General features: G+C 38.4%; 1 protein-coding gene across 9 annotated transcripts in view; it reads right to left on the bottom strand.

Moving 5' to 3' along the window:
• The window catches only part of cep89 (centrosomal protein 89), a 59,005-nt gene that overhangs the window by 33,525 nt on the left and 10,567 nt on the right, over positions 1-14,913 (bottom strand). For 2 of the 9 annotated variants that reach the window (XM_051379608.1, XM_051379611.1), the window contains exons 11-16: positions 14,279-14,382; positions 12,287-12,402; positions 10,996-11,176; positions 10,169-10,336; positions 8,657-8,798; positions 4,860-4,949 (exon numbers count right to left, since the gene is read on the bottom strand). In XM_051379608.1, coding sequence (XP_051235568.1) covers positions 4,860-4,949; positions 8,657-8,798; positions 10,169-10,336; positions 10,996-11,176; positions 12,287-12,402; positions 14,279-14,382 — 801 coding nt within the window. Of the gene's footprint in view, positions 1-1,490; positions 3,616-4,859; positions 4,987-8,633; positions 8,799-10,168; positions 10,337-10,995; positions 11,177-12,286; positions 12,403-14,278; positions 14,383-14,913 lie in introns of those variants that run through there. The other 7 variants (XM_051379609.1, XM_051379612.1, XM_051379615.1 and 4 more) reach the window with 5 other exon arrangements.

Here is a 14,913-nt window from a genome sequence, read left to right on the forward strand (position 1 = left end):
CAGAGGTTACAGCACCCTGACAACAGAAGAATCATATGTGATCCTATGATTTGGGTGATCACTGCTATTTGAAGGCTCTTGGAAAAGAAATGCAAACTAAGATCTGAGGAGAATTTTGAATGGAAAAATAGTTATCTTACACTGACGTCAAGCAGCATGTGTCATGCAAACCGGTGACTTGGCTATATTTATACATGCACTTACTAAAATATTCAACATTTTCAGGTGTTTCAAGGAGATGGAGGGGCATGAATTTTAATTACACATGAATAATGTAGTCGCAATCTGCCCTCTCTAACACACAATCCCTATCTTGTCAAGTCATAAGGTGGCATTCATTACAAACACGATAGGTTGATGAGAATCAAATGAGAGTTTTTAGTTAGTCACTAAAAAGAAAGCAGCTGGCGGAATTTATAGCATTTCAGGTTGGTATAAAAAGTGAGAGCCTGAACTTTGAATTTGCATTCCCATCTCAGAATCAATCACCTTGCTGCTGTGAGGAAGAGCGAGTTCAGCAGCCCCCATGAGCTGTGGCGAAATACAAAAGTCACAGTGCTCTGGAAAATCTAACTTGGGCAGGTGAAAAGGTAAGGTTGTTATAACATTTGCAATTCAATTTTGATGTCTTTCAGAGAATATAATCCACTTTAAAATGGAACGTTTGTGAAAAGGAGAAATAAAGTGCAGCCACCATTGTGTGGACTTTTGAACAGAGTGGCCTTCCACAGCTCATACAAGTTGAGAGTTTATTTAAGGTCATCAAATAGGAAGGGGTGGGAGTGAAGATGAGGTCATGCGTTGGCAGGAAGATGACGAAACAGAATCTTTTAGGCTAAATTCTATACCTGGGATTAACTGGTGGACTGTTTAACCTGGGGTATTTATTTTCACTTACAGTGTTGGAAAATGTGATCTTTTTACCGTCCTCACTGACGGAAAGTTGTGACTTGTCAATGGATACCAAACTCCACTATAATAATAGGCTTCCCTCTTTTTACGGGATATTCTTACCATTATCATGTCTGACATGTTTTCTTTGTGTTGAGTTATGAATCTGTAAGTAGCTAGCCTTTTGTGATAATATATTCTTTACTTACTTTAAATGGCCAACATCACACCCAAAATGGTTGTTCTTTGGCGAGGTTTATAGGCCTTTAAAAAAAATCACGAAACGCTTTATCTACCCACTGAAATATGATTGCAGACAAAAATAATAATATGCATGCAGACCTGTGTAGAATCAAAAATGTTATGCAAAAACATCTGTGCAGTTGCAACAACTCAACCAATGATATGTAATCAATCCCTGCATCTTTTTGCACGTGCACTAAAAGCAGCAACACTGGCTAGGCCAGATCTAGTCTTAAATAAAAGGACAATACAGCACAGAAGTAAAATGTCAATCTAATCACACATACAAGTAAAAGATCAAGGATCAAAGAATGACGAGATTTTTGAAAAATCGAAAAAAACTAATAAAATAAAAAAAAAAGCCAAGTCGCTACTCATTGAAGGCATATACATAGTGTCTCAGCACATGGGTCATTTAAAAGCAACACAACTAATGGTCAGAAATACAACTAGGCTCTAGTCAAGACTGCATAAATTGTAATGGGACATCTTGAATTGCTTTGTGTTTTTATGGTGCATGCTGGTGATAGTGAAAGCAGCAGGGGGCAGGTTGAAGAAAGGATGTTCTCTACTGCAATACAGACCTCCTCCACGCTATGTCTGTAAATGTTTCTTGCAGAGTAAGTGAGAGAATGCAAACATGATTACTTAGGGAAGCGCTAAAACAATTAGCTGATTTATTGATTTGTCAATAGACAAATTACTCCTTTAATTTAAAAAATCTGATTTTATCCTCTCAAATGTGGGTATTTGCTGTTTTTCTGTTTTATATGATTGTGAATTCTTTATCTTTGGGTTTGGTACTTTTGATTGGACGAAATGATCAATATGAAGACATCATCTTGGGCTCTGATATGTTTTCTCTGGTAAATTTCATACTAAATGATTAACCCAAACAAATTATAGAGAGATAGACTAGAGATAGATAGAAGGAACATCACTATCTGATGATGCATGACTCATTTAATGTGTTGTATGACAGTACATGGGTTAAAACCTATGTTGAAAACAACACCTACTCCATACACAGCTCCAGTATAACCACTGCAACAGCTTGAGAATGTATGATTTCACCTTTAAGTGTTAGTTAATATCTTGTTCAGCTGGCAGAGAACGAGGGAGTAGACTAATGAAGTATAAAGGGAAGGAGTGAATAATGTCCTTTAACATCTAACATTTATAGCTGTTCTCTTTTAATGGCCTGAACACTACCAATAGAACTCACATTCACACACACAAACACAAACCTCTTTTTCTCTGGGCTGTTGCTATAGAGACACTAATAAAATTGTCAGAACTGCTGAGATGTTTTTTCCCGCTGTGGCTTAAATGACAAGAGCTGCTGACAGCTGGAACACACAGAGAGCACTGACCCTAGAGCAAGGCACCAATACTGCGTGACCAATATCTTGTTCACGTTTGGCATAACAAACAAACAAATATGGAGAGGCTGTACCAACTGGTATTGTAGGACAACTGTCAACCACAGTGATAACATTCAAACAAAGATGGCCCTGTAGGTAGATGTAGAAAAGGTTGCCATGGTGATTCGCTAGAATAGTCTCCATTTTATTTCTATGGAATGGGGTGTAATCCATGCAGTTTGTGTCACAGAATGGATAAGGAGAAAAATGATGGTCTGTCTTCCTGTCTACAATTAGTTATGGCCATAATTGTGTCTATTACAGCCATCTACACGAACTAAAACATCCGTCAGAAATAAGTAATCTTTCATTTAATAAATTATAGGGTGACAGCAAGTTTTGGATCAAATCTTGCATTACATTTTGCTTTTATATTAAAGCTATGGCAGATCTCTTTCTTTCCATCATTCTTTCCAGGCTCTTGTAGCTGGCTTCTCTCCCATATTACTGGCATGCTGCACTGAATGAAAATGTCACTCACTGTTTTTGCCCTGGTCAACTTAAGTTAGGTTGTAACAGAAATAGTGAGGGTGCAACTGGACAAAGTAATTATAATATTGCCTTTAAACTCAAGTTTTTAGATAAAACTGGCACTCAGTTGCTACAACAAGCTGCTATATCATCTAATCATCCTTGTGACCTGTTTGACCTGCACATTTGCTTCCTACTACTCATTTTGCATTTTAAGTCTAATTGATTTTATTTCATTCTATTCTTATTTTTATTTTAGCCTAGGACTGGGTGATATAACTGAAATAGGTATCACAATAAATCATTTCATTTCAGTGTATATTGATAATTACTAGTCAATTTTAATTACCTATTATACCAAGTGAAAAACTGTTAAATTTAAACACATTCTTTATCAAGGCACACAGGTAATAATGTTAATGTTTTGTCATATTGTATTGTTGTTGATTACCTTTCCATCGTGGACTGCCTGCATGTGGATTGTACAACTTGAGATGGAACCGATGTAGGTTATGACTGACAACAAGTTGTGTACTCCAAAGGGTGGAAGCGGCAATGATGATTCACCCTTAGCATGCTCCATTATCTATGGATATGGCGTATTTATCATGGGCTTTCATGGCAACAATCTAAATTCAACAATTTTCTTATTGCCATCATATATTGCATTTGTTTTATTGCCCAGGCCTATTTTATGTCCTTTATGTTTTATTTTGTCCTTCTGCTGTAACTTGCCTCCAGGGAATCAATAAAGGATTAACTTATCTTATCAAGTTCCTTGTACATACACAGTGCTGGTGTTCTCCCCAATGTCTTCTTGATTGTCTACCTGAAACTAATCTTTCGGTTTATGATTTGACCATTGCCAACTGTAAGCCTGTCTGACCATGTTTTAAATGATATCAGTCTTGTACTGTAACTGCATATCAGTGTTGCATATAGTCAGTACATTTAGCTTAAAATATTAGTATTTGGGTACACTTCCAGCTGGCAAAATAGTGTTAAACAATGGCCACTAAATTAAACTTACAGTATAACAACAGAAAGTAGAAATGCAATCTATGTAATCAAACAATGTGTGACTGCCTGTAATGTCCTGTCCACTGCCACAGATAAATGCAAGTAAACACTATAACTACTAGCAGCAGCAGTGTCCCAGTGATACTCAATAGACCAAAGTCAAAGAGACCACCGCTATCATTGCTGATCATTATCTTTATGCCGGTGTTTTCTTTACATTTCACATACTGACTGTGGGGTGCTGATACTATACTTGGTTTAAGAGGGGGGAAAATGAAGTCCTTGAGAACCAATGAGCTCATCTTGAGAGATGGCAATCTCAAGTGTTCATCAATTTATGCCTTCTGAGGGGTGTAGACCAATAGTAGATAGTTTATCAAGTGCAGTGGAGTGGGCCGGTCAATAGGAAGTAGATTGGAGGGGTATGTTGGGCAAAATTAACTTTAGGTAAAATTCGCAGTCTGGATCATTGAGCTGAGTCAAAGTTAAAGCCTCACAAGCTACCCTGGCATCAGGGGGTTAAGATGAAATTAACCTGCCTGCCATGTAGCAGGGCAGTTCCAGGGCATAAGTTACTGGCAAGGACTCTCCCCATCTTTGGAAGAAAATATACAGAACCTCTCAATTTTTTAGATAGAACAGCTAACTCCATAATTCTCTATGCAGGGCACAAAACCAAATCCATTTTAAGTCAGTGAGCAAGGTTTATCAAAGGTTTCGAAAATGCTAATACATGATTCTCATGATAATATGGGCCTTTCAGGGGAGTTGATTGAAGTGTGAAAGTAATGTTTGAATACGGGGACTTACTTTGACTTCTTCCTGTAGTTTTCCAAATCGAACTGTGCCATTCAGAATCCTGCTGATGAATCCCTGCTTTTCCTGCTGAAGAACCGAGGCCTGAGGAGGTAGAGAGGGAAGAAGGGAGGTTACTGATCTAAAAGAGAAGGGGGGTAAAGGAAAAGAAGAAGTAAAGACTGTTGAAACTGTTGCCAATTTAAAAAGAGTCCTATCTGAACCAAAATACTGCCACTAACAGCATGTTCTCAGTTAATAGCACCAATGAAAAAACAATTGAAAAAGGAACTGTAGTTATGCAGTAAAGTACAAATAAATATAGGAAATTTAGAAAAATAGCATTATCATTATCAAAATGTTAATCAAAACAATGGTTAAATATCTGTCGGTGAAAAAAAAACCTAATGCCCCTTTGCAATATAATGAGGTATTTTACAGCTTAATGATTTCATATTGCAATAGCAGCCAAAAAATCCAGAATTCAGCTCATTAAGGCTGTCTTGGATCTTCTGTACCTATTTTCTTCGGCATCTAAAGACTAGGTAAAAATCTGCACAGGTATATAAAAAAGGTTGTGACAGGGAGGGAAAAATTTGTTAAAGTGCAACCAAGTACATCAGCTAAGTGTCTTGGATATGAACACAAGTACTGTTTTCCCGGGGTCCCAGCCAGACATTATACCAATTACCATTATAACGTTAATTCAGTTGGTCAAGCATACACAGACACACACAGACACACACACAGACACACACAGACACACACACCTCATCCAGGCAAATCAGTTCTTGTTGGCTTTAAACTGGCTACCTCTAATATGGTGTCAGTCTGACCTTCTGGGCTCTTACTTCTCTAACTCCAAAAAAGTTAAGTTAGATATGACAAAGTCCACTAAATGTAGAAAAAATTTCTCCTCTGCTGCACACTCTGCTAACTGAGCCAAGGATATACTTCATCATTCTATTTGTGTCAGATTAGCTATATTATTTGGTTTGACATGCTATATCTTATGGCTCTGACTGTATATCCATTTAATATTGCACCTCTTTTACCAGATGGACCAACTCCAGGGAAAAAATAAAAAGGGGACCAGCTGCATGTGATGGGGCACCAGCATGAAGAAGGCTGTGATGCATTTATGGTGAAACTATTCCAAACCCAAGATTAAAATTGTGTTATTATGCGACTCAGATATGACCCTCAGTATAACTACTACACCTCAGTAATAAAGAGTTATGACCCTCAGTATAACTACTACACCTCAGTAATAAAAGAGATATGACTCTCAGTATAACTACTACACCTCAGTAATAAAGAGATATATACTCAGTATAACTACTACACCTCTGTAATAAAGACACACTAGGAACTATTAACTATACCATAACCATTTAGAGGCAGGTAGAGCCAACTAATTTTCTAGCATGCAGGGAAGCCTATATGGCACAGCATTGCTGGAAGGGCCATAGAGGGCACTTTATCACATCTCTCCACTGGGCGAGAACCCTAGAGGGCACTTATCACATTTTCTTGCACATTGGGCCACTATAGAGGGCACTTTATCATGTTTTAATTACCATAAGCGCATCCAAGATGGCACTTCTGAAGTGTGTTTTTTTGGAACATGGTGGCACCAGGGGCCAACCTTGCCTGAATAGTGTAAGTATATATACTTATAAAGAGGAAATTATATTACAATTATCGTTATAAAATTAGTAATCAAGTCAGGTATCAAGGCTCTTAAGGAATAAATAGTGCTTTTATGGAATGCTAAGAGTCTTCAGTTGATAAATCCAATGCTCTACAGTCACAGAAAGAAAAATGTATTTTCTATGAAAGTCAGTTTTCTATGATTTCATGCTTGTGTTTATTCACACTAAAAATAGTCAAAGTAACTGAATCCAAAATACTTATTGTGTGTAATGTATATTCTTTCCACTACAGCATTCTCTCTCAAATGTAGACTATCAAATGAGCAAGAAATAATATTCATTCATTATAAGTTTTGGCCAAATTCAAGCCTTGGTCAGAGAAAAATTTGTTTCTTTTCTGTTGACTGTCACCTTGTTTTTTTGCAACTGTAAGCTCAGCTCTTTCATTCCCCCCCATGCATTGCATTGTGTGACAAGAGTGTCAATCAACAGCTCATTTTTCTTTTAGCCGCTTATCTTGGGTGGATTGGTGGAATAACTGTCTCACGAAAGAAAAAAGTATACACAATCCTCTGCAACAGAGGGGAGACAGAGAGGGCAACAGAGTGGGACACAGCAGCAAGTCTAAAAGAAGCTCAGAGAGCAGCAGGCGTAGGGCGCAGATGACACTAACACAGCTGATATTCTCACTGAAATGCTGAGGTAAATGCACCGAAATGCACACTGTAAATGTCTCATCAATGTAGTCAATTGTTAGTCTGTAGTGATTTCACATTCTTGGAATGTCCAGTTTCGTCTTGAATTGCCAAAAAGCAACAACTCTCCATCCTCTCCTTGTTTGTTGTTATAAAACAAAAGTCAGATATTTTGTTTGTAACGACTGGTCACCATTGCTCTCAGTTTGTAGTTATGTATTTTTTATTTTTACTTAAATCACTTCCTTAACTCATCCTATGTCCACTAAAATGAAATTACTGTAGACTATAAAGATGAAATCATCAATTGTTACCTCAACAGCCTTTGGTAATACTGCAATATTTATACCTGTTCTTCACATGTATACAAGTATTTTCATACAAAATTGAAAAGACCACTTTCACAGCAGACACTTTGAATCAGGTCATAGAAGGAAAACAAAATTTCATTAATGATGGCTCAATTCTTGAGCCAGTAAGCCATGACGGTGAGTCACCATGCACAATACCAGCAATCTAGAAGTAGCTCAACTAAGTGGAATGCAGTTGTGTTTAATGTTACCAGATATATCTGTGCTTTTCCTGCTAAAACAAGCCCCAACATCTGCTGAGAAAAAAGGCATACTGCAGGCACCTTAGTAAATTCGGTGGGATGCTAAATGAGTCACACTTATCATATCACCTGCTGTCATTTTCAGTATCATCCCTGCATCTCGCCCCTGACACAAGAGTGCACTTCAGGTGACAGGGAAAACTGCAGTGTGATAAATGACTCGCATGACTCCAGGCACAAAAACAAAAGGTTTCAAAAAATGTGTCCTTAGAGTATTCTGCCTCTGTGGATCAACAGTCATCATCCACATGCTGTACAGCTGCTCTTTATTACCAAATAGTTCCTCAGTACATGAAGAGGGCAGCTTATCAGGCATTTGCCAGATTGTCCGTGCTACCCTGTTGCTGTATCATTTGATTGATTCCTGTCTGCCAATTTATGTTCTGGGTGCCTGCCAGCTCTCCTGTGGTTGTTTTTCTAATCCTACCAGCCTTCACTCCAGTTACAAGCTTAACAAATTACCAAGTAAACTGCCTTTAAACCCTACCTGCTGAGTTTTGGCGTCTGAATTTGAGTTAAATCATCTGTTGCCAACCACTTCTAGCAACAGCCTAAAGGTTAAACAGACACTGGCGTTCCAAAAACAACTGACATTTTGTCCTATTTGCCCAGTTTGCATTACATTTAAAAATATCTGTTACTATTTGTGAATATGGAATAAAGCAGGCATGTGTATGTGAGTGTCAGTACTATTATGTGTCTTTCTTCAATGTCAAAAGTACAGTGCATAACACCTTGTTTCCCTTCAGTGAAAGAAGTGAATTTGTACCAGTAAGTACATATGTGGACTCTAGGATGTCAGTAGTATTATGTGTAACATGTGTACCATGTCAGTAGCATTAGTAGTACCATCTGTAATAGTTGGTCTCTCTCCCGGGAAACGTGCTCCGCCACAGAAATGACAGCTCCCATGTAATGCCGAGTCTTTTCCTCTTTCAACACACACTCTTCCTTCTGTCGCATCAATACACTCATCCTCCTCTCAGTCTTCCTGGATGATGGAGAGACAAAAACAGAATTAAAAAGAAGAAAGAAGACGGGGAGAAATGGCAAAAAACACGAGGGCAAATGGAATGAAGAAGGGAAGAGATTTAGTGGTTAATGGAAAGGAACAGTGCAGACATAATGGTTGAAAACGGGGAATACCAGAGAGACAAAGAGTTAACTAGGTGGTTTCTGGAGACCCTGCCATCTTGATGCGAGCAGAGTGAAAACACTGTTGGTTAATCAAACACCTTCTGACAATCTTCACACTTCAAAATGAGAAAGTCCACATTAATCTCAGTTCAGGCCCACAGGGAGCCGATGAAGCTTCCAGAACAGCTGTAATCCCTGATGAAAATAAACTGTAGGAAAATAACCTTATCTGAACTATGATAAGATGTGTAGTGCTGTTGAAAAAGCCACTCCGTCTGTTTCAGCTTGTTTGTCATCAGTGTGTTAAATAACCCACTGGGACTAGGACTTTCACGATAATCTTAATTGTTCCTTTTTGGGTGGAGTGAGTACATTTTAAATATGGAATAAAACTCTGGAGAGGTGATGACCGACATCTTCAAAAAACGTGGTTCTGGGCATGGCTCTAGCTGTCACCCTGCTGAATTTCTAAATTTCACTTCAGGATAAACTGGGGGTGCTATTCAGTGGCTTAAAAGGTATTTAATTCAGTGGTTGGTGATTTGATTTAAAGAGGACTTCATGTTTCTTTTAATTAAATTAAATTTTCTAGGTCAGACAACTAATTAACAGCCAGACTTGTATAACCATCCAAGGCCCTGCACACCCAAACAGGTATTTTTTTTATCTGCCTGATTGCACCTCTGACTAGGTTGAAGTCTTATGTGGGGGCACTAAACTTTCATGTACAAACAGGAATAATTAAGGTGTAAGCTGCTCTGTCAACAACAACCGGATTGAGGGAGATGTCAATCAAACACAGTTGGTACATGCCCACACACTCCTGAGAAGAGCCCTGAACAAGCAGAAGAAGTGACAACACCTGTGTGGGTGGACAATGGGTGCAAAGGGGCTTCAAATAATCACATTCTTCTGCATTTAACATCATAACAAAATTACAAAAAATATGTTTCAGTGGTCAGCCAAATATCAATCTTAGAAGGTAGATCTAAAACTGTAGTCATTGACTTTTGGGAGTTACTGAGTACAGTGGGATCTAGAATTGCTTTGTTGATTAAAGGGTTCATTGCTGTATGTTTGAAGGACGACAGGATATAACTGTAGTCTCTAAGGAGTTGTGAGTGTTTATTGTGGATAAAATACTGGACCCAACAGTGTCAAACACTGCCATTTCATAGGCTTTATGTGTAAGATGATACACAAAGAAAGCAGTATATTTAGTACCTGTTGGCTCGTTTGTGGAGCTCCAGCTCAGCCTCCATTCTCTTTATATCAGCAGTCAGGTTGGCTTTGTCCAGGGCCAGACTCCTATTGTCCTCCTGCAGGCTGGACAATCTGACAAGCAACTCGTCCATGTCACTCTTATTCCTACTCTCCTGCTGCTCCAATTGCCTGAGAGCCCAGAACAGTTTGTGCAGCCCATTAAAACACAATATCTGATACTTGGTGAACGCTTTTAAACAAAGTGTATCCCATCCCTATATAATGTACCAACCTACAGAGATTTGTCCACCTTTTAATGATCCTGCAGACTACTTTTTGTGATTAACTTGTGGAAACCTGAGTTTTCTGTTAAATCCCACCGGCTTTCTTTCCCACCTCTTTCAAATATAACTAAATAAATTACAGTTATGATTCTGCTCTACCACATCAATTTATTCGTCACATCCCAGTGCCCTTTTTTATTGCAATTAAAAATGCAATGCTTCAGGTGCAGGTACACTTGTTCTGGTTTTATCTGCTCCAAATCAATTGTAAGCTGAATTAATAATAAACTGAGCTAAAACTGAACTGAGGTGGCTAATCTGTTGAAAAGAAGAAGATGAGGAGCCCTAGTATTTAGCATTTTTGGATGAGAACATGGAGTGAGAACTGCGCACCTTTTTCCTGACATACAGCAAGCAAGATGGAGTATCACTAATATAAACTGTTCGGTGTGCAGTTCTCCTTTCTTGTGTCCCAGTTCAGGAGCAGAAATGCTTTTAATACAGATTTATTCATCTTTAAGAGAAATAAATAAAATATGATACAACAAGACATTGTAATGGTACCGCCTGAGTTTCCCAGCAAGGTCGCAGTGTTCATCCCACGTTATGACATCCTTCAGCTGGGCCTGAAGAACTTGGACATCCCTCATATTTTTCTGCACCTCTCTCCTGGTTTCTTCCAGGTCATCCTGCAAACACTGCTTTTCAGCCTCTAACAACATCAGTTGCTTAGACACTTTGGAAACTACAGAGAGAGGGAGGAGAGGGGGGAGAGACGTGTGGAAGTAAAATGTAAAATAGTCTAAATGAAAGCAGAGGAAACAATGCAGGGCTACAGTGAGAAGTTCTTTAAGTTTGGATTTAAAGAGTTCCTCTTCAAATTTAACCACGAATGGTTGCCTTATACCTCCCCCTACAATTTCCTATCAAGAATTTATCTTATCACATTTTTGTGCCTCCACCATTTGATAGGGCTTTGCTCATTTGTGTGGTATTTTGGTGCAGAGCGCACTGTGCACAGGTGGAAGAAGAGGTACAAACAGGTAGGAGATTCAAAGCGAGTTGTTGATATTTTGGTGGAAAATGTGTCATAGAATAGTGGTTTCACAACCATGTGTGTCACGCAGCTGCCATTTTGGTGATTTTGTCAACAAGAGCAGGAACTAAGAACTAAATACACAATAATGCTTAAAACAAATACAAAAGCACTCCCCAAACAGTAGATGCATTTAAATCGGTAATTTGGATAAAGCAGGAACTTCTATAAATACTAACTAAATTGATCAATAAAAGAATGAGAGTATTTCTTTCTTTCTGTTTCTTTCAGTATATGTTGTCCACTGTTCAAATATTAAATCCCTGCAACCATCTGAAGGAGGATTACTCACTAATCTTGTAATCACACCCTATGGAGTAACCACTTAAAAGTGAAATACTGTAGAATTATAAATGGAATAGCATTGGATTGATGCGATCATATAAACTGCTTCACCAAACTATGCTTTATTATTTGCTCCTATCATCATTGTAAATATTTTTGGCTGCAGATATGTGGAGCTGGGTGTTCACATCGTGTGCCTTCCAGACAACATGATTTCCTGGAGAAGCCAATTCTTAATTTATTGAGCGTCATGCATGTTTGGCTCTGCTATTTCAGAGCGATGAGACGATGAGCTGAGTGTGTATTTATTAATCACCACACACTCCCATCTACATTCACCCAGCCGGCTTACACTTTGTGCTGCTGCAAAATATCAGGTGTGCTTGAGGACACCCACACAGTATGTGTGCCCAAGATGCTCTCTGAGTTTTCTATTTGTGTGATTAAAATAGGGCTCTAAGTCTTTCACTGTACCTTCAGAATGATGTCTGCTGTGACTGGCCTTGGCCTTAACATGCTGAGCCTCGAGCTGATCAATCAGAACTTGGTTCTCCTGCAAAACCAGAAAGGCCTGCTGTTGTAGTTGATGACTATAGAGAGAAAGACAGAGAGAGAGAGAAAGAGAAAATATGTCTAAATTAGTATATAATCAGAACACAAAGCTGCTATATAAAATATCAACATGAATAAGGCATTCATCAGACAAAACACATAAAATTACCAGCTTGCCTTATTTCAATTGGTACTGAATAAGCAGTGTTGGGCAGTAACTAATTACTGATAATATTACATTAATAATATTACTTTCCCCAGTAATGATGAATAGTGTAATTACTAATACATTTCAGTAATAATATTACAGATAGCCTCCCAAAAAATAATTAGTTACAGGCTTACTTTTGTTGTCACCCCCTACTAATTTGAAATCCAACAACCCAATCACATCCTTGGATTCATTTTTATAAATTAGTTTGGAAGATGGAAACACTTATGCTCAGAGGCTGGAAATATTCCCATTACTTTGGGATTACAGTATTACAAACTGGATTTTAATCGTAAATCTGAATTTTGTGGAGAAAGGACATAATTACTGCTGAATAGCAGAAAGGTAATACAACAAATAGTTTAACCAATTACTGTTGGCAGGGAGTAATAAATAAAGTAACAATATTACTTTTAAAGAGAGTGTAAAAAATTTGTAATTTTTAGTAGTAACTAGCCCAACACTGTGAATTTGTAAGTAATACCTTTTTGAATGGAAAATAGAATCCTTTCTACCTTAAAAGCCACAGTCTAAATTTACATGTGATGTGAAAACAGTGCATATACACTGAGAATGGACTTTTCAGTGACCTTTCTGAGCAGGAGACGTGTTGTGTCTCCTATCAGGCAAAGCAGTAGCATGACACAAATCAAATAGCCACACACTTGGAAAACACTAAATTTCCATTAAGCCTGACATCTGTAGAAGCAGCATCGAGACGTAGATGATGAAATGTGTGCAGGTGTTGAGAGTCACTTATTGATTACTCGGTTTGTATGCAAACAAATGTATTGTAAACAGCTCTTAATACTTAGTCACTTAGCAAAAAAGATACATTATGTATACTATATATTATACTCTACAGTAAGACATTTCATTTCAAATCTGTTCCAGGGTTTACAACCTGTAGCCCCTGCCTGCCCATGAATACTGAGCAGTAAGTTATTGTTCAGTATTCAGGGTTCTGCTCACTAAGTTGAGCTTGATAAGAGCACCTGACTGCTCTAAATGTAAATGGTAAATGGACCTGTACTTGTATAGCCTTTCTAGTCTTCCGACCACTCAAAGCACTTTTACACTATGTGCCACATTCACCCTTTCACACACATTCACTCAGTGATGGCAAAGCCCATCGAACAGAAACTAACATTCATACACATTCACACACCGATGTATGGCATCGGGAGCAATTTGGGGTTCAGTATCATGCTCAGGGATGCTTCAGCATGTGGCACCAGGAGCCGGGGATTGAACCCACAACCTTTCCGATTAAGGAACGACCCGCTCTGCCTCTGAGCCACAGCCCCCCCCTTGTATGCAAGTGACTAATGTCTTACTCAATCTTCACATTGTTCTTGAGTGGAGACTGAAAATTTAAAACAGGTTGAAATGTCTCAGACTGCTTCACGTAAAACTTGTCAGGGTTGCTAACAATGAGCAGATACTGTAAGTTTGATAGTGTCAGCAACATTACAAGCAAGAGTGATCATGTACGCAAGAGTAGTAATGGGGAAAATATATGAACACATGAGATGAGGTTTTACCACTTTTATTTCATTATTTAACGCTTTAGTAACAGACCGAGAGACAGGCAAGCAGTGAAGCAGAGAGTAAAAGTGCTATTTCATTTTCTCTACATCAGGGGACTGAGTGCTAACAGTGCTTAACCAACACACACACACAATGAGCTAATTTTGTCTCACCAGTCCTTTTGGCTGACCCCTCCGATCTTTGCAATTTCATCATGGAGTCTCTCATTTTCTTTGATCACCTCCTCCACATGAACACGCAACCTCTTCACCTCCTCCTGTGGAAAGCAGACAAAGACACACAAGAACCACTGATTTCAAGGACGCAATAGAAGACATTTAAACTGAAGACAGCAAACTATCACCCCTCTGACAAAGATTAAACTACTTTTTTTTTTTTTTTTAAAAAGGAAAAAAAGAAAGAACGTTTTTGATAGCAGTACAACTGGATTTTCCTGCAGGTATCACATTTTCATCTAATATCATATTAAACATTTAATACTTAACAACTCTTTCATAAGAATTTGCTTGTAGCTGGATTGGAAAACCCCAAATAAACTATCCATTTTCTGGGATCACCAATGTTTTGCTCAGTGAAGCCAGGTAATCTAAACTGGCTTTGTGGTACAGGCCCCTGATGCTGCTGTTGGTGGATTTCTTCTTCTGGATCTCCCCTTAATGTGCAGCTGGATCACCACCATGCACATTGACCTGCTGACAAGAGTCTAATCATTGGCAACTCATTTATGCAGCATGTGAAGTTATTTTATCCTGTAGACTGTCACTGCTTTTTTGCTGCCAATTTGTCT

The sequence above is a fragment of the Dicentrarchus labrax genome, unplaced genomic scaffold, assembly GCF_905237075.1.
Source record: "Dicentrarchus labrax unplaced genomic scaffold, dlabrax2021, whole genome shotgun sequence".
In the NCBI taxonomy this organism is placed as follows: Eukaryota; Metazoa; Chordata; class Actinopteri; family Moronidae; genus Dicentrarchus; species Dicentrarchus labrax.